At 43.6% G+C, this 23,168-nt stretch overlaps 1 protein-coding gene and 1 long non-coding RNA gene across 3 annotated transcripts in view; both read right to left on the minus strand.

Annotated features, from left to right (window-relative positions):
- rcan2 (regulator of calcineurin 2) overlaps positions 1–23,168 on the minus strand; it is a 120,555-nt gene that overhangs the window by 47,581 nt on the left and 49,806 nt on the right. The window contains exon 1 of one of the 2 annotated variants that reach the window (XM_038963200.1): positions 4,818–5,109. The exons of the other annotated variant lie outside the window; for it this stretch is intronic. Within the exon in view, the coding sequence (XP_038819128.1) occupies positions 4,818–4,904 (87 nt within the window). The 5' untranslated portion in view covers positions 4,905–5,109. Of the gene's footprint in view, positions 1–4,817; positions 5,110–23,168 lie in introns of those variants that run through there. 2 annotated transcript variants of the gene reach the window in all.
- LOC120019763 lies at positions 20,552–22,780 on the minus strand. The gene is made up of 3 exons (XR_005472372.1): positions 21,761–22,780; positions 21,159–21,276; positions 20,552–21,039 (listed from the first exon to the last, which is right to left on the minus strand). It is a non-coding gene; the product is annotated as an uncharacterized LOC120019763 (long non-coding RNA).

Genomic DNA, 23,168 nt, shown 5'->3' on the forward strand with positions numbered 1-23,168 from the left:
GTTGAATGCTGAGCTGTAGTCAATGAACAGCATTCTCACATAGGTGTTCCTTTAGTCCAGGTGGGAAAGGGCAGTGTGGAGTGTGATTGAGATTGAGATTGCATCATCTGTGGATCTGTTGGGGCGGTATACGAATTGGAGTGGGTCTAGGGTTTCCGGGATGATGGTTTTGATGTGAGTCATGACCAGCCTTTCAAAGCACTTCATGGCTACCGACATGAGGGTAGTAGTCATTTAGGCATGTTACCTTTGCTTTCTTGGGCACAGGGACTATGCTGATCTTCTTGAAACATGTAGGTATTACAGACTCGGTCAGGGAGAGGTTGAAAATGTCAGTGAAGACACTTGCGCATGCCCTGAGTACACGTCCTGGTAATCTGTCTGGCCCTGCGGCCTTGTGAAAGTTGACCTGTTTAAAGGTCTTGCTCACATCGGCTACGGAGAGCGTGATCACACAGTCGTCTGGAACAGCTGGTGCTCTCATGGATGCTTCAGTGTTGCTTGTCTCGAAGTGAGCATAAAAGGCCGATCAGGTAGGCTCGCGTCACTGGGCAGTTTATAGTCGTGGCCAAAAGTTTTGAGAATGACACAAATATTAATTTTCACAAAGTCTGCTGCCTCAGTTTGTATGATGGCAATTTGCATATACTCCAGAATGTTATGAAGAGTGATCAGATGAATTGCAATTAATTGCAAAGTCCCTCTTTGTCATGCAAATTAACTGAATCCCCAAAAACATTTCCACTGCATTTCAGCCCTGCCACAAAAGGACCAGCTGACATCATGTCAGTGATTCTCTCGTTAACACAGGTGTGAGTGTTGACGAGGACAAGGCTGGAGATCACTCTGTCATGCTGATTGAGTTCGAGTAACAGACTGGAAGCTTCAAAAGGAGGGTGGTGCTTGGAATCAAGCAAGGAAACACGTGCCATCATCATTGCTTTGCACAAAAAGGGCTTCACAGGCAAGGATATTGCTGCCAGTAAGATCGCACAGGGCGGCCAAGAAAGTCCAGCAAGCGCCAGGACCGTCTCCTTAAGTTGATTCAGCTGCGGGATCGGGGCACCACCAGTACAGAGCTTGCTCAGGAATGGCAGCAGGCAGGTGTGAGTGCATCTGCACGCACAGTGAGGCGATGACTTTTGGAGGATTGCCTTGTGTCAAGAAGGGCAGCAAAGAAGCCACTTCTCTACAGGAAAAACATCAGGGACAGACTGATATTCTGCAAAAGATACAGGGATTGGACTGCTGAGGACTGGGGTAAAGTAATTTTCTCTGATGAATCCCCTTTCCGATTGTTTGGGGCATCCGGAAAAAAGCTTGTCCGGAGAAGACAAGGTGAGCGCTACCTTCAGTCCTGTGTCATGCCAACAGTAAAGCATCCTGAGACCATTCATGTGTGGGGTTGCTTCTCAGCCAAGGGAGTGGCCTCACTCACAATTTTGCCTAAGAACACAGCCATGAATAAAAAATGATACCAACACATCCTCCGAGAGCAACTTCTCCCAACCATCCAGGAACAGTTTGGTGACGAACAATTTATTTTCCGGCATGATGGAGCACCTTGCCATAAGGCAAAAGTGATAACTAAGTGGCTCGGGGAACAAAACATCGATATTTTGGGTCCATGGTCAGGAAACTCCCCAGACCTTAATCCCATTGAGAACTTGTGGTCAATCTTCAAGAGGCGGGTGGACAAACAAAAACCCACAAACTCCAAGCATTGATTAAGCAAGAATGGGCTGCCATCAGTCAGGATATGGCCCAGAAGTTAATTGACAGCATGCCAGGGCGGATTGCAGAGGTCTTGAAAAAGAAGGGTCAACACTGCAAATATTGACTCTTTGCATCAACTTCATGTAATTGTCAATAAAAGCCTTTGACACTTATGGAATGCTTGTAATTATACTTCAGTATTCCATAGTAACATCTGATAAAAATATCTAAAGACACCGAAGCAGCAAACTTTGTGAAAATTAATATTTGTGTCATTCTCAAAACTTTTGGCCACGACTGTACATCACTCCATATTCATTCGTTTTTGTGGCAGCAGGAATATGGAAGCCTGGCAAAATGTATAATAACAAATGTATGTCTGTCTATCTGTCTCTCCGTCAGTCTCTCTGTTCGTCTGTCCATCTGACCAATCACCAAGTCTGAACATTAGCTATTCATTATACCTAGCGCCAGCCAGGCGTTAACCATCACTCAAATCATAACCTCATCTCTTCAGTCTCTCACTGCCTCATCTTCTATCAGAGGATACTCTAAATTCCAGAATCTTCTATATTCTAGAATGAAGATGGTGGAGAGGATGGCAGCCAGACCAGAGCAGCCGAGCAGTAAACAGTGATTAATTAAACATTAAACATGTGGTTGTGATGGGAGGATTAATGATTACTCAGACTGATTCTCCTTTCCTATTTTTAGGTCAATGCACTGTAATCCAATAACTGCAGTCTGTTGTTTTTTCACCCAGATTTGGTACATGGAATCTTAACATTTCATCCCCATTTTCACAGAATTAATTTGTTCACCCAGAGACCCAAGTCTGTGAGCTGTGTGTAGATAATGTAGATTTGTGTGAGGATGTGTGTAGTGTAGTAGATCTCTGCTAGTGTGTGTGTGTGTGTGTGTGTGTGTGTGTGTGTGTGTGTGTGTGTGTGTGTGTGTGTGTGTGTGTGTGTGTGTGTGTGTGTGTGTGTGTGCGTTGTGTGCGTGCGTTGCGTGCGCTGCGTGCGTGCGTGCGTGCGTGCGTGCGTGCGTGCGTGCGTGCGTGCGTGAGAAAGAGTTCGGGCTCCCCAGTGAGATTCAGTCTGTCCAAGGTGTGATACATTGGAGCAGCACATCAGGGGGGTTTTATGAATGGATTGTGAGTGTGGTGCGATGACGTACGCTCCACTTACAGACAAGTGTTTGTGTTTGTGTCTTATGCATGTAAATGATGAACGGTTGAGAGTGCCAAAAGGAGAACAAAGCTGCAGCATCTTGCAGTGCAATCCAACACACTTCATCCTAAAACCATCATTTTTCCAACACATATCAAATCAAAGTAATAGTAAAAAGGCTGATATGTTAGATCAGGGAACCCTAACCCTAACCCTAACTTTGATGGGGGTGGGGGCCACAAAAAAAAAAAACGGAAGAGGGGCCGCAATGGCTTGTGGAAAATATTTTATCGGCCGACCTTGTGACAGCAACGAGAAAAAAATATGATTTAAAGTTAATTTCCTGCAATTCTACACATTTTGCCATGGGGCGTAGAGAAGATTTTGCAATTTTATAACTAATTTCATACAATTCTACGAATTTTGCCATGTTGGCAGTTTTTAATATGATAACTGATGATCAATTACCCTGGTCAGATAGCTGGTCACTAGACTAACTTACCAATAAAAAAAAAACACTGACATGTGCTAACCGAGGGACTGCTGATGCAAAACCAAAATGTCGAAATTGTACCTTGTGTTTTCTACTATTCTAACTCTCAACAGGAAGTTGAGACCCCGACTGAGTTCCCTGTGTTAGAAGTCAAATTTAAACCGACTTCATACAGTGCATTCAGACAATACTATATATGCATAATATGTCAAAGCTTTGTTGTGCACACACTTCCCTCCATATGCTAGCATACCTGTAGACTTCCATTCATTGCGCTAACGCTAGTTAACATTGGCTTGTGGAAATACCTCTAACTTCCTTCATACTTTACATTTTTTTATTTTAACCTTGATTTAATTAGGCAAGTCAGTTAAGAGCAAATTCTTATTTACAATGACAGCCTACCCCGGCCAAACCCTCCCCTACCCCAGACGATGCTGGGCCAATTGTGCGCCGCCCTATGGGACTCCCGATCACGGCCGGTTGTGATAGAGCCCGGGATCGAACCAGGGTCTGTAGTGACGCCTCAAGCACTGCAGTGCAGTGCTTTAGACTGCTGCACCACTCGGGAGACATAAAAAGTAGAGACATAAAAATGGCCCAAATATCACAGTATGCCTTTAAAGTAGTCACCCCCATGTGAAGAAGTCATAAGTATTTGGGCTAATTTACTTATAGTGTATCAATGTAGACAAAAGTTAAGTATTTGGTCCCATATTCTGTATGCATTCTATATGTACTCATCACAACCAAAACAAACTGCAAATACATCAAACCAGTTTGTAGAGTCACAAGCTTGATGTTGTCATTGCGTGCTATGAATATGGGATCAATACTACTTTACATTGACATGGTGTCTTATCTTCTAGTCGTCTGGTGATGTGACAAAACAACTGTACTGTACAGCACTGTCTTAGACACAACCTGAGAGTAGTTTTACAGCAATCTTAGACTTAAAGCACAAAACTCTGCATACAGATGAGTACATACAGAATGCATACAGCTGAGTACATACAGAATGCATACAGCTGAGTACATACAGAATGCATACAGCTGAGTACATACAGAATGCATACAGCTGAGTACATACAGAATGCATACAGCTGAGTACATACAGAATGCATACAGCTGAGTACATACAGAATGCATACAGCTGAGTACATACAGAACACATACAGCTGAGTACATACAGAATGCATACAGCTGAGTACATACAGAATGCATACAGCTGAGTACATACATAATGCATACAGCTGAGTACATACAGAATGCATACAGCTGAGTACATACAGAATGCATACAGCTGAATATAGTTTTTTAAGAAGCCTAAACAAACCCATAGAACACAAACTCAAATTCTAAACCTGTCTTCTGAAGTGTGTGTGAAGTATGTTCTGTGCTGCCTTCTAGGAGTGTGTATGTGTATCTTGTCCTACCTTGACCTCCTGACTGGTGAACACCTCAACGTCCACCACACAGGCGATGAGGACAGAGATATCACAGTCTAGGCTTCGTGAAGGCATTCTCACTCCTCTCTGCACCGTTCAGACAGACAGATAAAAAAAACTGCTGGAATCTACTGCTCGCTTTACAAAGGACAGCTGGTCCGGAGCACCTGTGTGTGTGTTTTCGCCGGTGTGTTTGTGTGAGAGTGTGTTGTGCTCTGAAGAGCCCACTGTGTAGTAGTCTCTAGCAGTGAGGCAGGCTGGGTGTTACTCTGGGCTGGCTGGCTGGGGAAGCAGAGACGCCGAGGGAGAAGTCAACCCACTAGCCTCCCCTCCCCTCGCTCCCTCTTCCAGTTATGACATCACTGCCCCCCAAACACACACTCTCCCTCTCTCGCACACATACACAAAATGTCAAAAAAGGCAGATATTTTTTTTACGCTGAGTACGGCTTGTCTCTCTCATCCTGAACTAGTGGGGTAATGCAGTGAAGCAAATAGAAAATGATGAGGTGCCAAAACTGTTTGTCTAACTGAACAACACAGACAGACAGCATTTTGTCCGAGGCGTGAATCACACCGCTGCAGACTCTGATTTGGGAAGCTTGTTACAGAGACGCAGTCACACAGTTAATACAACAGACGTATTACTGCTATGGAACTGAGCTATCATGCGTCTGATGAAACCCTGCACGTTGTCACTGATTTACATTCCACACCATGCTCCCTAAAATCAAGAGACACACTGACTCAGACACACACAGGGCTCTGGGGAAGGATTCAAATAACATTCTGCAGTATGATCATTGGAACATATCAGTGGTACCCTGTGGTGTAAAGTTGCGTGTAAACATACTTTGAAGTACTACTTAAGTAGTTTTGGGGGGTATCTGTAGTTGACTTTACCATTTATATTTGACAACTTTACTTTTACTCCACTACATTCCTAAAGAAAATATAGTGCCTTCAGAAAGTATTCATCCCCCTTGACTTATTCCACATTTTGTTGTTACAGCCTGAATTCAAAATGGATGAAATATGATTTTTTTATAACCCATCTACACACAATACCCCATAATGACAAAGTAAAAACATGTTTTTAGAAATGTATTGAAAATGGAATACAGAAATACCTCATTTACATAAGTATTCACACCCCTGAGTCCATAATTTGTAGATGCACCTTTGGCAGTGATTATAGCTGTGAGTCTTTCTGGGTAAGTCTCTAAGAGCTTTGCATACCTGGATTGTGCAACATTTGGCCATTATTCTTAAAAAATTATTCAAGCTCCGTCAAATTGGTTGTTTATCATTGCTAGACAATCATTTTCAGGTCTTGACATACATTTTGAAGTACATTTTGACATTGCCATAACAAATGGTTGAATAGTTATTGACTCAAGATGTTTCAGCTTTTCATCTTTGATAAATTTGTTAAAAAACAAACATAATTCCACTTTGACGTTATGGGGTATTGTGTGTATGCCAGTGACAAGGGATGTGAATAGTTTCTGGTACTTTAGTACTGTATGTACTTTTTACTCCCATACATTTTCCCTGACACCCAAAAGTACTTGTTACATTTCGAATGCTCAGGCAGGACAGCAATCAACCAAACTTACGACATTTGCACACACTGTATATAGATTTTTCTATTGTGTTATTGACTGTACGTTTGTTTATCCCATGTGTAACTCTGTGTTGTTGTTTTTGTCACACTGCTTTGCTTTATCTTGGCCAGGTCGCAGTTGTAAATGAGAACTTGTTCTCAACTGGCCTACCTGGTTAAATAAAGGTGAAATATATATATTTTTAAATATGGTCCAATTCACTCACCTATCCATATAACGCATTGTCATCCCTCCTGCCTCGGATCTGGCGGACTTACTAAACACAAATACTGCCTTTGTGATGTCTGAGTGTTGGAGTGTGCCCCTAGCTGTCGGTCATTTTTTTGGGGGGGGGTGCCTGGTTTGCTTAATATAAGGAATTGTATGTATAGTATTTACTTGTATTTAAGTATATTTAAAACCAGATACTTTTATACTTTTACTCAAGTAGTATTTTACTGGGGGACTTTGACTTTGACTTACATTTTCTATTAAGGTATGTGTGACATATCAAAGGATGAAATTATGAGGAATAATGCATGGGTCTAATGCTGACGTTATTTCACAGGGATGCTTTTGTGTTCATACTCTTGGTCTTAGTATCTGAGCCACCCAGTGGTCAAACGCAGCTATTTGTCCAGGGTTAACAACAGAGGCTTCATGGAATACAGCCAACTCATTTACCTCCATGGAATACACATAGATATGAACAGTACTTATCTCTATGGGAATACATACAACGCACAGAACACCAGTCAAGCCGAAGCAAAGGGCAGTTTATTACATGGAGGTTATATGGAGGTATTGTGTGACTGTATACTAACCAGGTACACTTTAGGGTAGAATGTGTTTGCCTCTCTCCTCTCCATCTCTCCTTCTTATTTCACTGCTCTATCTCTCACCCTCTTTCTCTCTCCTATTCATGTGTATTGACAGAACGATCCTGCAGCATTATATCGTACTTTCTTAATGGAAAAGCAGCCTCCGACACCCCCCGACCACGCACGCACGCACGCACGCACGCACGCACGCACGCACGCACGCACGCACGCACGCACGCACACACCAACCACACACACACACACACACACACACACACACACACACACACACACACACACACACACACACACACACACACACACACACACACACACACACACACACACACACACACACACACACACGCACGCACACGTTTGTTTTACTATTACTGTGGCGACCAAACAATTGATTCCCATTGAAAATCCTACTTTCCCTAACCCTAACCCTTAATTTAACCCTAAACATAATACGAAAACCCTATCCTTAACTCCTAACCCTAATTGTAACCCTGAGCCTAAACCTAACCCCTAAGCCTAAAATAGCCTTTTCCTTGTGGGGACCAGCGAAATGTCCCCACTTGTCCGAATTTTGCTAGTTTTACTATCCTTGTGAGGACTCCTGGTCCCTGGGTCATGTGTTGTACAGCTGTGGACCTGTTAGGTGTGTGTAGTGTTGAGTGAAGATAAAGTTAGATAAAGTTATGTAAACAGAGACCACAGTAACCTTCCTGGCAGGCTGACAGACAGATAGGGGATGAGGAGAGGCATGTGGACCAGGGTGTACGTGCAGGCCAAGGGGTAGCAGGACCAGAGGCGCTTTCATTGGGAGAGGGAGAAACGTGGCTCCAGTAGGGACGGATTGATGTTTTTTTCATACTTTTACAGTGTTAGTTCCATCAGCTGTACAATATGATATAAAACACAGGAAACATATAATTCTGACTGCACTGGGCCTTTAAAGAATCCTGTAAGATTCTGCTGACTAACCACGGGCTTGATATGATTGAAGAATGAAGCAGGTGTTAAACATGGGCTTGATATGATTGAAGAATGAAGCAGGTGTTAAACATGGGCTTGATATGATTGAAGAATGAAGCAGGTGTTAAACATGGAGTTGATATGATTGAAGAATGAAGCAGGTGTTAAACATGGGCTTGCTACACAGAAAACAGCAGGTGACTACTCCATTGTTGACACCTATATCAATATCTTTGAAATGAGCTTTCAAAACAACTAAATCAATTATCTTTTATCATATTTTGCACCAGAGTGAGGCTCTCTCCACTAGCCTAAATGTTGTTCCTGCAGTGAGGAGGATTCACCATCTTCATTGAATGTTTTTCTAACTTATAGGCAGATAATCACCAAAAAGCCTACCAGTATGCAAATTAGGGAGCCAAATGAACAGCTCTCATACCGATGCAATACAGTAGGCTACTGACGAGTCACTCACTTTAATACCACTGTCTGACAAGTCCTGATGGACTTCATATCAAAAATACAAATGAGATCTTTAGTGCCGATGCAGTACCATGGACATACACGGAGTGTACAAAACATTAGGAACACCTTCCTAATATTGAGTTGCACCCCATTTTGCCCTCAGAACAGCCTCATATTTTCAGGGCATGGACTGTACAAGGTGTCGAAAGCATTCCACAAGGATGCTGGTCCATGTTAACTCCATTGCTTCACACAGTTGTGTCAAGTTTGCTGGATGTCCTTTAGGTGGTGGACCATTCCTGATACAAGCGGGAATCTGTTAATTGTGAAAAACCCTGCAGTGCCAGAAAACAATAGGGTAAGAGGATTTTGACTATCATCACCAAATGATATGGAACATGCTAATTCATGCTTTCTCCCTCCATTTAAAGAAATTCAACTGCTACCACAGCGCACACAACACACACACCCAGGTCCCGAGAGGCGGGACAGACAGCAGACGGTCAAACCAGCAGTTTCCCTGTCATCGCTCACTTTGTGACTGACAGCCGCCTGTCCTATCAATAGACGGCTGGAAGATGCATATCGTTCATTCTAGCGGGAGAGGGCTCGGAAGAGTTTTTTTGGACTAGCGAATTGAAAAGTAGACTAGCTAATTGAAGTGGAAAAAGTACCCGGCTGAAAACAGCCTGAGCTAGTGGAAAACAATGGCTGTGTGTCGTGTTGGTGGTTTGGAGTTACCTCGATCATGTGTGCTGCAGCAGATACTCTATTATATAGAATGGAGATAGTAGTTCAAAGGTCAATGGTCCCTGGCTGTCACACAATGGGTCGTTCGGTGTCTTTTGAGAAGTGTAACATGGTCAAAAAATACTTTTGATTTCTCAAAATTTGAACATTCTGTCATAAAGAGCACATGTTCAACGTTATAAAAAACACTTTTTCCCATCTCAAGAGGTTAAAATGACTATAGTAAGGGCTTATTAAGTGCCAAATAAAGTAGGGTTGACCGTAACAGGGTTGACCATAACAGGGTTGACGATTTCATCTTAATTCAGCCATGAATCCCCCTGTGACAGGCGGAATGGAAGCTTGATGTGTGCAGCAGGAAGTTGCAATTGAATGCAAGCTAACACACAACATTTTTTTGAACCATTTCTAGCCTGTCTATCTCTTGGTAACAGGGTTACTGTGTTATGCTCAACCCACTCAGGTTTCCACCACAAAACACCAGAAAATTACCAAAAAGAGTAGAACCAGCTCACCTGCTTTTATACTGTGATTTGACTATTAGATGTTCAATGTTTCTTTTGAAAAACATATTTTTACAGGAGTAGTTTCACCATATTGAAACAGCTGCAGGCCTCAGGGAGACTGACTCCATGTCTTTGGACTGATAACCTATTTGTATGTTCATATTTTCATTTTAAACCAAGTTAAATGAAGTCTTGAGCAGTATAAATCTAAGGACATTGGATATAATAATTGTCTGTTTACTAAACCTTTCCTGGAAACAAGGATATAACGTGAAAATGAAGAGAGGTACACATGCAGTCACACACACACACACACACACACACACACACACACACACACACACACACATTCCTCAGCCGTCCCTCACCTCTTTAGACAGGATCAAAAACAGGGAGGTCCAGTCCAGAGCTGTCAAATATTGACTCATTCAGGGGCTTACACAAGAGTCTTAATCCCTCGCCTCGCAGAAAAACCGACCAAATCCCAGCACTTAATCGATTTGCCCGGCCGCATTGCATTTATTTAAGGAAACTGCTTAATCCCAATATATCCCAACATTGTCATTTGCTTTGATTTATTACATATTACATAAAGACCTATTATTTGTGGGCTCCTGAGTGGCGCAGTGGTCTAAGGCACTGCATCTCAGCGTTAGGGGCGTCACTACAGACACCCTGGTTCAAATCCAGGCTAAATCACAAGTGGCTGGGATTGGGAGTCCCATAGGGCGTCGCACAATTGGACCAGCGTCATCTGGGCTTATAAATAAGAATTTGTTCTTAACTGACTTGCCTAGTTAAATAAAGAGCGCAGTGTTTTATGAACTCTTCTTCCCCTGCCGTCTCTCTCTCTGTGCTGCTCAGGAGAGGAGAAGCTCCTCAGTTAACATCCTGACAGGCTGGCTGTGCTGCTATTTATAGTTCCTGATGTTAAGTCCAGACTGGGCAGGACTCTGCTGTTGCTCTATCAGGTTACTTTACTTCCTGGTTTACAACACAAACAGACAGACAGACAGCTATAATATACTATGATGCTTGGAGTCCATGAGTTATGAAATCTGCCATACTCAGCTGAGTGGTGTTACACATTATTCCATGCCTGACTGTTTAAAAATTTAGCATTGTAAGCTGTAACAACCTAACTTGCTGTTCCACTGTATCTTTGTCTCGGTCTCCACTACCATGGTATTCTAGGCACTTCCTCCATCCACCTGACCTATTTCAGATGGAGATATATAATAATCCCTACCAGAAAACTGTTCTGTGGGTCAGTCTCAAACCCCATAGCAGAGGAATGGACCTAATCCCATAGAAATAGTCCCTAATCCACGAGAAATTGGCCCTAATCCTGCACCGTCTGTCTGCTTTGCTCTGCTCTGCTCTGCTGTCTATCTTCAATGACATTTCAGAGCGGATGCCCTGGTGCATTGAGACACTTCCCCCTCTGCTGGTGCTCTCCAGTAACCAAGGAAACGCTTTTGACTTCCCAGAGCACACTAGGCTCCAACTCCCCTCTCAGACTCCTAGATTTGAACCCAATTGAAACCCTGTGGTTTGAACTGAAGAGGGCAGTTCATAAATGCAGATGAAGGATATCAAGGATTTGGAAAATGTGTCCTTTCAAGTCTCAATGCCGTTATCCTCATAAGGTGAGGTATTGAAAAGTGGGTGCCAAAACTTTTGACCACTATCTTTTTGAGAGAAAAAATATTACTTGTTCAACAAAATCTCTGAGCAATTGAATTAGTATAAAATAATATATATAAAAATAAAAAAAATCATACAATATAGCACAGTATTTGTATTACAATTTTTTTTACTGTCTTTGAAAATGGAAAGGTGATACCTAGTCAGTTGCACAACTGAATACATCCAACCAAAATGTGTGTTCCGTATTTAACCCAACCCCTCTGAATCAGAGGTGCGGGGGGCTTCCTTAATCATTGTCTACGTCACGGCACCCAGGTAGTAGTTGTTTTTGGAGGTTAATTACCTTGCTCAAGGGCAGAACTTTCCACCTTGCCGGCTGGGGGATTAGAACCAGCGACCTTTCGGTTACTGATTCAGTTTGGTTGACCTGATCAGGTTGATGCATGCTCCAATGTCTCTCTTTTTCCTTTTATTCTGTTCTCTTTCTATTCCTCTTCTTTTCTCCTTATCTTTCTCCTGTCTTCATCTCCCCATCTTCCCGTTTTGTCTCCCCCCTCTCCCCTCCTCCCTGCATTGTGTGCTGCTGAGCTGAGTCCATTGACGTCAACATGAGTCTTTCATCAGCCCTCTCATTAATCAGGTCATCACTCTGCAGTCTTCTGTCTTTCTCTTTCACTACCTCATCTCTCTCTTTCCCCCCTCTTCTCTTGTGCTCTCTCTCTCTTCCCCCCTCTTCTCTTGTGCTCTCTCTCTCTTTCCCCCCTCTTCTCTTGTGCTCTCTCCCTCTCTCTCTTTCCCCTCTTCTCTTGTACTCTCTCCCTCTCTCTTTCCCCCCTCTTCTCTTGTGCTCTCTCTTTCCCCCCCTCTCTCTCTCTTCCTCCCCCTCCTCTCTCTCTCATATATATATATATATATATATATGCATGACTACAGGCAAGCGGATCTGAGCTGTAAAGTTTTAAGCATGATATGCCCCTGAAAGCACACAGTTGAGCTTGCTGTAGCTTTGCCTGCAAGTGCACTGCCTCTTTGACGTCATTGCAGAGATTGTCTGTGAGGAGAGAGATAGCTGGTTTGAGCTGGTGTGAGACGCCTCCCCATGTCCTAGTATTAGTGTGGCAAAATAAGTTCTGCAGCCACTCCTCTCTCCCTCAGAGACAAACAAGCAACTGACAAAATAAAGGAAACACTTACAGGAGATTCTGGAGCGGCCCCTGAGACAGTGTTTTTCACCACCATCATCAACAAAACACCAAATTATGGAATATGTCGTGAATGAATGGTGTCGCATCCCTCCAATAGAGTTCCACTTGTGGAATCAATGCCAAGGTGCATTGAAGCGGTTGTGGCTCGTGGTGCCTCAACGCCCTACTAAGACACTTTATGTTGGTGTTTCCTATATTTTGGCAGTTACCCGTAGCAGAGACTGATCGAGAGGAAATAGGCTCCATCTAGCCACCTGCTTTTACCGATGTTACTGGAGACCTGATACGACTAGGTCATGTGTGTTACACAGCTCTATGAAGACAGAGCCGCAGCTTTGTTCCTGTGTCCAGGGATGGAAGTAGAAATGTAGAGATAGATAGACATGCATCTATGGCTGTTTGTCCCTGTGTCTTCAGTTTCTCCACTTCACATGGGCAGACTGGCACCTACAGTATGTGCAACAATGCCTCTTATGGGACAGTTTGTGGCATACTATTTAGTCCTTGGCATTTGTGTTGGACAATACATTGATTCTCTCTTTTGATTTCCCCTCTTATATTGTCTGGAATCCATTTCTTTCTTTATCTTTCCTTCTCCATCAAGTTCTCATGTTTGGTGAATCCCGTCTTTCTCTCACGCTCTCACTTCCCTCGGCACCTTCAGTTGCTTACCTTATATGAACCTCAACCTCACCATGTTCTCAGCTCTCTCTATTTCTCCCTCTTTCTGCTCTCTCTCCATCTCCAGCTCATCTACCTCCCCCTCTCTCTATATCGCTCTCTTTCTGCTCTCTCTCCATCTCCATCTCATCTACCTCCCCCTCTCTCTTTCTCCATCTCATATATATATGAGCTGGAGATGGAGAGAGAGCAGAGAGAGAGAGCAGAAAGAGATATATATATAAATCTTTATGCATCTCCACCTCATCTACCTCCCTCTCTCTCTTTGTCTCTCATCCCTCTCTTGCTCTCTCTCTCTCTTTCCTCCATCTCTCCCCTCTCCTCTCTCCCCCCTCTCCCCTCTCTGTGCTGACTGCTGACTGTGATAGCAGCATAGCAGTGTGACTGGGTCTGGCTGCTCAGTGAGGCGGTGCTGCAGGGGAGGCAGAAGTTTTAGATTAGAGACATTTCTATAACAAAGCCCCTCACAGATTAGTTCTGGGCCTCCTCACATCAGGTCCTGGCAGCGCTACAGTATTCTCGTCAAGGTATAGCCAGGCCAGCCCCAGTCAGTACCAGAGCCCCCGGGGAGGGCCCATTGTATCAGACTGGTTCTGAATAAAGAGAGAAGATAGGATGGCTCTCTCTGTCATTCACCATAACACAGCTCTTCATTGTTTTAGTCCTCCTGAGTACACCTGAATAAACCAAACACACAGAACAGAATGCAGGAGGCAGAATCCACCAGCTGCAATAAAAGGAAGAAGTGAGTGAATAGAAGACAGAAAACAATCATTGACCCTTGTGGCGGAGCCTATTCACGGCTACCCGGGCTCTGCAGACAATGGAAGCTTTTGTTGTTTGATTCACCAAGTGTTGTTACGTTGGTTTGTTTTGTTTACGTGATTGCTTGTGTGTTTTTTCCATCTATGAATTCTAAGTTTTCTGTATGCATTTCTTGTGTGTAGCCCACACAAGTACTTAAAACTGCCATTTTTGTGTATGGTTGTATGCAAAGTTGAAACACTCTTTCTTGAACCTAGAAACAGCTTTGTCTGTCTGTGTTGTCCAGAGACTCCATTGACAACAGCCAGTTCCCAGCAGAGTCTTGCTGGTCACAAAGGTCTCTCTGTGCCGTTGTTCCACTGAACACAAGATGTTCCATTTCCCCAATCAACAGTTGTCTGTCAATAACTGGTTAGAAGACTGGCTAGGCCTTCGCTTGTGACTCTCCTTTATCTAATCAAGGGTTTCCCGACAACGGTCAACAGAGAGATTATTCCTGCCACTGTAACGGCTTTCCTCTTCCTCTTCATCCGAAGAGGAGGAGCATGGATTGAACCAAGACGCAGCGTTGTGATAAGACATGATATTTAATAAACAAAACAGAAAACACGACGAACACTTGAATAATTACAAAACAATAAAACGATGTAGACAGACCTGGACGACGAACTTACATGAAACACGAAGAACGCATGAACAGGAAAAATGACTACATAAAACGAACGAACAAACAAAACCGAAAACAGTCCCGTGTGGCGTAACATACACAGACACTGACACAGGAGACAACCACCCACAAACAAACAATGTGACACCACCTACCTTAATATGATTCTCAATCAGAGGAGATGAAAACCACCTGCCTCTAATTGAGAACCATATCAGGTACCCATTAAACCAACATAGAAACACAAAACATAGACTGCCCACCCAAACTCACGTCCTGACCAACTAACACATACAAAACTAACAGAAAACAGGTCAGGAACGTGACAGCCACCAACACTGGCAGGCAGGTGATTATGGCTTTGTGTGGCCTTAGATAAGCAGCTAAACGGATGCACTGGGCTTTACTTACTATAGGAAACCTGGGAGAGAGGGAGCCCTTATTGCTTTATTGGCTTTAACTGATGTTTTGGTTTTAACGTATACAGTTGACCCTGATAAGTGCACATCAGATAAGTCTTCTGCTTATCAATTCCATTTCACCTACATTTAAGGCACTTGCTTCAGATATCAGCAGTAGAATGTATTCCATTGACTGTGCTGTTACTGTCCTTCTCTAGCTCAGGTCACTCATGTTTCTTCTCCATTCAGATATGGACAAGTGGCTTTTAAAGTGCTCCGCTTACGCAGACAGCCTGTCTGTGTGTGCGTTTGTTATCAAGCACCCTGTAGTGGTTTGTGCAACCAGCCCCCGCCTCTGTCTCAGCCAGCGCACTTATCTAAGCGACGTGGGCCTGGCCTGTCTGTATTGAAGCCAATACCAGATTTTCTTTTCAGCTCAACGACACAAAACGGGTCCTTGTGAGTCTGGTGTGTTTATGTAATAAAATGGTCATCACCCCACTGTGACAGGCTGAGATGGGTTGTTAATCGACACCAAGGACAACAGGTAGAGTGTGTGTGTGCGTGCATGCGTGCATCTTGTGTGTGGTGCTTGTGACCATCGACCTAGGAAAATGGCGCTGGCAACAAACCGCTGCGGCAGTAATGGTAACAGCAGTGCTATAAGCAGCGTGTTTGTGTGTGTGTGTGTGTGTGAGTATGTGTGTGTGTATGTGTGTGTGAGACTCATTGCTTGCAGTACAGCGGGGTTCCCCAACTGGCGGCCTGCGGTTGATTTTATTTGGCCCCCCAAGTTTTCAGAGCAACTATTTATTTTATTGTTGGACATGAAAGAAAAGATCAATCCACACACTGCTCTTATTAGTATCACTGTTCTTTATTAAGCTTTACGGAACTGCCTCAAGACCTTCGTCAGAGCTTTTGTGAGTGTTTTCAATTTGCACCCTTATGTAGACTTTGCTCCAACACATCCGTTCAGTGCATCAAATGGGGTTGGAGGCAAGGAAAAATGTACATGTTACCAAATATAACAATGTGCATTTCATAAATATTCAAATTCAAGTATTTTGGGGGGGGTTTTACTATTTTCTACATTGTAGAATAATAGTGAAGAGATCAAAACTATGAAATAACACATACAGTATGGAATCATGTAGTTACCAAAAAAGTGTTAAACAAATCAAAATATATTTTATATTTGAGATTCTTCAAAGTAACCACCCTTTGCCTTGATGACAGCTTTGCAAACCCAGCAACGTTGCAGTTCTCGACACACTCAAACCGGTGAACCTGTCACCTACTACCATAACCCGTTCAAAGGCACTTAAATCCTTCTTTAACCTGTCTCCTCCCCTTCATCTACACTGATTATGGATTGAACAGTGACATCAGGCCTCCCGAGTGGCGCAGCGGTCTAAGGCACTGCATGGCAGTGTTTGAGGTGTCTCCCTCTATGGCGCTCGAGGGCGTCAGGCTGCCCTTCATTACGCACACCGGTCACCATCATTACGCGCAGCTGCACTATATTGGACTCACCAGGACTCCATTACCTTGTTGATTACCCCCTCTATATCTGTGTGCTCCACCGTTTGTTCCCTGTGTCATCATTGATGTCGTTATTTTCCCCCTGTCCAGACGCTGTTCCTGTTCTGTTTCATGTCCGTTTTTCACTACAACATTCACTCCCTGTGCCTGCTTCTCGTCTACCAGCATCGATCCTCTGACCATCCCCTAAGAAAAATGTTGTCCGCTGCCTGAATCTAGCCAGCCTGCAGTTGATCCCTGCAGTACAGACTGGGAGCTAAGACAGCCAGTTACTCATCAGTTGACTGTCACTCCATCATGCGCGCGCTACACACCTTACCTGCCCATGAAATACTAGAAAAGATTCCCTCCACTTACCCTCTGCCGATGCTATTTTTTTATTTTTGAGGTTGGCCAATACGATACCATTGTATATTACAACCGCTTAAGTCACTTCTAACTGTAGACGGCCCTGAGTGCTCTCGCTCTCTCCCTATTTGCCTCCCACGGCCAGGTAAGATTACTTTGCTGTGATCTGATAGGGGTGTCAGTTGGCTGACTGTGAACGCTCTGAGAGACTCTGGGTTGAGGTCAGTGATAAAGTAGTCTACAGTACTACTGCCAAGAGATGATGATATCTCTCTCTCTCTCTTTCTCTCTCTCTCTGCAGTCTGTGTGTATGTTTGTGCGTGTGTGCATCCATTGATGTGTGTTCGATGGGAGCTATGTCGGTCTCTCTCTGGCGTCACTCTCTCTGTCCCCTGCGATGCTGTGTCTTATCTCATTGGCTGAGTAGCTGTGTGACCATGGCAGGCAGGCGTACATCTGTCTGCAGTCAGTCAGAGAGAGTCTGTGTATGACTCACCCATGGCACACCACTGAGCTGAGGGAATTACACACTGACTTCTGTTAGAACACAACAACAGGCAGGGACAAACAACTGACTCTGACTCCATGGCCCTGACTATTTCATGTTTAATGTTCTGACTATTTAAAGTTCAAAAGCTCCAATAAGTTGCTAGTGGTCATCCAATGTGTTTGTTTAGCCCAGAAAATCTTAAGTGTTATTACATACAGCCGGGAAGAACTATTGGATATTAGAGCGAAGTTAACAGCACTACGACCAGGAATAGGACTTTCCCGAAGCGTTCCTTTGTCCGAACCACCCAAGGCATTTGAACTGATTCCAGAGGCTGACCCAAAATAACGTCGGCGCAGAAGAGGGAGACGGAGCGGCCTTCTGGTCATACTTCGGAGGCACGCACACAATCCACGCTAATGTCCAGTCTCTAGATAACAAGGTAGATGAAATTAGGGCAAGGGTTGCTTTCCAGAGAGACATCAGGGATTGTAACATACTCTGTTTCACGGAAACATGGCTCTCTCGGGATATGCTGTTGGAGTCGGTACAGCCACCGGGATTCTTTGTGCGTCGCGCTGATGGAAATAAACATCTTTCCGGGAATAAGAAGGGTGGAGGAGTATGTTTCATGATTAATGGTGGACTCATGGTGTAATTGTAACAACATACAGGAACTCAAAAGTCCTTTTGTTCACCTGACCTAGAATGCCTCACAATCAAATGCTGACCGTATTATCTCCCAAGAGAATTCTCGTCGGTTATTGTCACAGCCGTGTATATTCCCCCTCAAGCCGATACCACAACGGCCCTCAAGGAACTTCACTGGACTTTATGCAAGCTGGAAACCATATATCCCGAGGCTGCATTTATTGTAGCTGGGGATTTTAACAAAGCAAATTTGAGAACAAGGCTACCTAAATTATATCAGCATATTGATTGTAGCACTTGCATTGGCAAGACACTGAACCACTGCTACTGCTAACTTCCGCGATGCATACAAGGCCCTCCCCCACCCTCCTTTTGGCAAATCTGATCACGACTTCATTTTCCTCCTCCCTTCCTATCAGCAGAAACTCAAACAGGATGCACCCGTGACAGGGACTATTCAACGCTGGTCTGACCAATCGGAATCCACGCTTAAAGATTGTTTTGGTCACGCGGACTGGGACATGTTCCAGGTAGCCTCAGAGAATAATATCGATTTATAGGCTGATTCAGTGAGTGAGTTTATAAGGAAGTGCATAGGAGATGTTGTACCCACTGTGACTATTAAAACCTACCCTAACCAGAAACCGTGGATAGATGGTGGCATTAGCGCAAAACTGAAAGCGCGAACCACTGCATTTAACCATGGAAAGATGACAGGGTATATGGGTCTAAACCCCGCCTTGTGCAATTGGGTCCTGGACTTCCTGACGGGCTCCCCCCAGGTGGTGAAGGTAGCAAACAACTTTGCTGACAGCCTTGGTTTCTTAAATGACTGCCTCGCCTGGTTCACCAACTACTTCTCAGACAGAGTTCAGTGTGTCAAATCGGAGGGCCTGTTGTCCGGACCTCTGGCAGTCTCTATGGGGGTGCCACAGGGTTCAATTCTCGGGCCAATTATTTTCTCTGTATATATCAACGATGTCGCTCTTGCCCTGATCCACCTCTATGCAGACAACACCATTCTGTATACATCTGGCCCTTCTTTGGACACTGTGTTAACAAACCTCAAAACGAGCTTCAATGCCATACAACACTCCTTCCGTGGCCTCCAACTGTTCTTAAACGCTAGTAAAACTAAATGCATGCTTTTCAACCGTTCGCTGCCTGCACCCACCTGCCCGACTAGCATCACTACTCTGGACGGTTCTGACTTAGAATATGTGGACAACTACAAATACCTAGGTGTCTGGCTAGACTGTACACTCTCCTTCCAGACTCATATTAAACATCTCCAATCCAAAATTAAATCTAGAATCGGCTTTCTATTCCACAACAAAGCCTCCTTCACTCACGCCGCCAAACATACCCTAGTAAAACTGACTATCCTACCGATCCTCGACTTCGGCGATGTCATTTAGAAAATAGCCTCCATCACTCTACTCAGCAAACTGGATGCAGTCTATCACAGTGCCATCCGTTTTGTCACCAAAGCCCCATATACCACCCACCACTGCGACCTGTATGCTCTATGCGGCTGGCCCTCGCTACATATTCGTCGCCAGACCCACTTATCTCAGCTCACTGGTCATGATAACAACACCCACCCGTAGCACGCGCTCCAGCAGGTATATCTCACTGATCATCCCCAAAGCCAACACCTCCTTTGGCTGCCTTTCCTTCCAGTTCTCTGCTGCCAATGACTGGAACGAATTGCAAAAATTGCTGAAGCTGGAGACTTATATTTCCCTCACTAACTTTAAACATCAGCTATCTGAGCAGCTAACCGATCGCTGCAGCTGTACACAGCCCATCTGTAAATAGCCCACCCAATCTACCTACCTCATCCCCATATTGTTTTTATTTACTTTTCTGCTCTTTTGCACACCAGTATTTCTACTTGCACATCTATCACTCCAGTGTTGATCTACGAAATTGTAATTACTTCGCTACTATGGCCTATTTATTGCCTTACCTCCTCACACCATTTGCACACACTGTATATAGACTTTCTTTTTTTCTATTGTGTTATTGACTGTACGCTTGTTTATTCCATGTGTAACTCTGTGTTGTTGTTGTGTCGCACTGCTTTGCTTTATCTTGGCCAGGTCGCAGTTGTAAATGAGAACTTGTTCTCAGCTAGCCTACCTGGTTAAATAAAGGTAAAATATATATATATATATTTTTTTTTAATCAGGTCAAATAGTTTTATTAGGGAGATAAACAAGGATACAAGGTAGTCTCTGTAACTTTGGTAAAAATAACAAAAGCACAGTGTAAGGGGAAACATTCTGATAAAGTACTGAACTGACATCACCCAGACCAAGGAAAAATGCACACACAAAAACTTACAAAGAAATCCCCAAATTGAGTATTTTTCCTAATGGGGATCCAAATGAAGAATAAAGTACAGTGTAGTCATGGAAGGTGTTAACCTGTTATGCAAACATACAGTACTTAATAAATACATGGAATATTGAAATGGTGAAATGGCAGCAGTTGTGTGTTGTAAGGTGCAGGAGTCTCCCTGCGATTCATGCAGGTGCACTCGCGAAGTTGGCCGGAGACCCTGGGATAGCTCTCCGGTACTCCATGAGGCCAAAAATCACTTCATGTAGGCGGGTAGCGGACAGCTCCAGCACCTCTCCCCTTTCTTCAAAGGACAGCTCTTGCAAGTTAACCTTTAATGATAAGAAAAAAAAGCTACATGAAATTACAGAATGCAGCCAAATGTTGTGTTATATGATTATATTGTTGAGAAACGGGTAAACAGTACCACAGGTGAAAGATTTTTACTAACCATCTCGGCCAGCCTCTCTTCTTTCAGTCGGGCAGCCCTTTCAATGTCTTCCTGTCCAATTCTTTCTGCAGCCATGCCTGTGCCCCTGGATGATCTGCGGCTCTTCAAAACTGGAATCCTACAGAAAAAACACGTACACACCCCTTAATAGGATTGTATTGTAATGTTCACTACATGCTCTTTTATGAATAACCAATAAAGATTTTCATGCAGAAGAGTTGAGTATAATACTACTAACGTAAACTCACTCACTTTTGTACATCGCCTTGGTCTGTACAATTGACCTTATTTTTGCGCCCAAAAAACGTAATACTTCCAGATCAACTGTAATATCAATACCATTGAAAAGCACAATTTCTCCTCTTTCCAACAAAATTAATGATGAGCCCTTCATGATGCCCATCTCTGCATGATTCAAGAAGGCAATGAGCTCCGTCGGGTCTTTTTAAAAATGGTGGATGGGGAGCGAAGGCTACGAAGTGATCTTGAAAGGGGGAACTATGTTGTGTGAAGAAACAGGTTTTAACACCGGATTTGTCCAACTAATCAACTTTAAAATGTAAATAAAACATAAAGAGTTTATGTAATGTCTCATCACATACCTGTTTGAAGGTTTGTGTCGAATTTGAAGAGGGGTTTAGGGCTGCGCTAACGTTAGCCTCACAAGTAAACTGCAGCTGTTCCGGCTTTTGAGTGTCATGATGGCTCGCAGTAATGACGTGCAAAAAAATGCAATTGGCACCCTAGTCATGAAATATTAGTTTAATATTTGCAATAATTATATTAATTTAGACAAAAATCATGAATCATGAAGTTTTCTTACAAGTGTATATGGTTAAGCATGATTTTAATCTGCGAGAGAAGGGCTACCCCTGGTGGAAAGAGGCTGTACGGCACAAAATGAGTTGCAAATGCGTGCTGTACGTTACGTAGTGACACGTCACGATGTAACGTACAGCATCAGAGGGGTCAGTTTATTCATCTTTTCTCCAATACTGTTAGTCCATTACCATGTCAATCAACGCTGAATCGAAACGTAGTTCACACCCCGGATTTTGATGCCAACACAGTCACTACAGTCCCATTCGTTTTCATTGCAGCCTCGTTTGAATGTCGCCGTTCCACACATTTGAACGGAATGGGGTGAGTTTACGTTACAATCCATTCACATCTTCACAGCCATAGCTCTCGAGAATCAAGGGGCCATCTCAGTAATGTTATTAGCTAGCTATCTAGCAATCGTGATATTGCTATCTTGTACCAGGCAGTGAAATTTACAGTAGCTATTATCAACCATGTAGCTAGCTAAGTTAGCTAGTTGCCTTGACATGGCTAATGTTAGTGGCTGACAATGTGAATATTATAACATGTATAAAAAAAAATTGTACCTGTTCAGAAGACATTGTTGCTCAACTCTTCAATCTTGTCCGTAACTGTTATCGAATCTGCATCCAGTCTCAAATTCACCGAATCTGTTGGGTTGTCACTAGTTACCACAGCCACAAAGTCAAAATTGGTAAATTATCTTCAATCTAGCTACACTGGTTTTCCACTAAATCAGTGGTTCCCAAACATTTTATAGTTCCGTACCCCTTCAAACATTCAACTTCCAGCTGCGTACCCCCTCTAGCACCAGGGTCAGCACACTCTCAAATGTTGTTTTTTGCCATCATCGTAAGCCTGCCACACACATACTATATATACTGTAATGACCTGGCTAGATCATAAAGGAACAATTGTTCAGACAGAGGTTTGAGTTAACGAATTGACGGTTTATTAACCAAACTTTACACAGGCTACTGTTTGGACGTAGCCCACGCCAAATAAATGAAAGATACCCTACAAACCAACCGTGACCTTCTCTTGTGAAGCCCAGACATAAGAGAGAGAACAAAGGCTAAACCTGGTCTTAACTTCCAATGCTCCATCCCCCTGCCCAACCCCCCTCCACGCCACTCCGCCAACCACCAGGATGCCCGGCTTCAGAACATTCCAGGCATTCCCGTGATT

The sequence above is a fragment of the Salvelinus namaycush genome, chromosome 24 (genome assembly GCF_016432855.1).
Source record: "Salvelinus namaycush isolate Seneca chromosome 24, SaNama_1.0, whole genome shotgun sequence".
Lineage (NCBI taxonomy): Eukaryota > Metazoa > Chordata > Actinopteri > Salmoniformes > Salmonidae > Salvelinus > Salvelinus namaycush.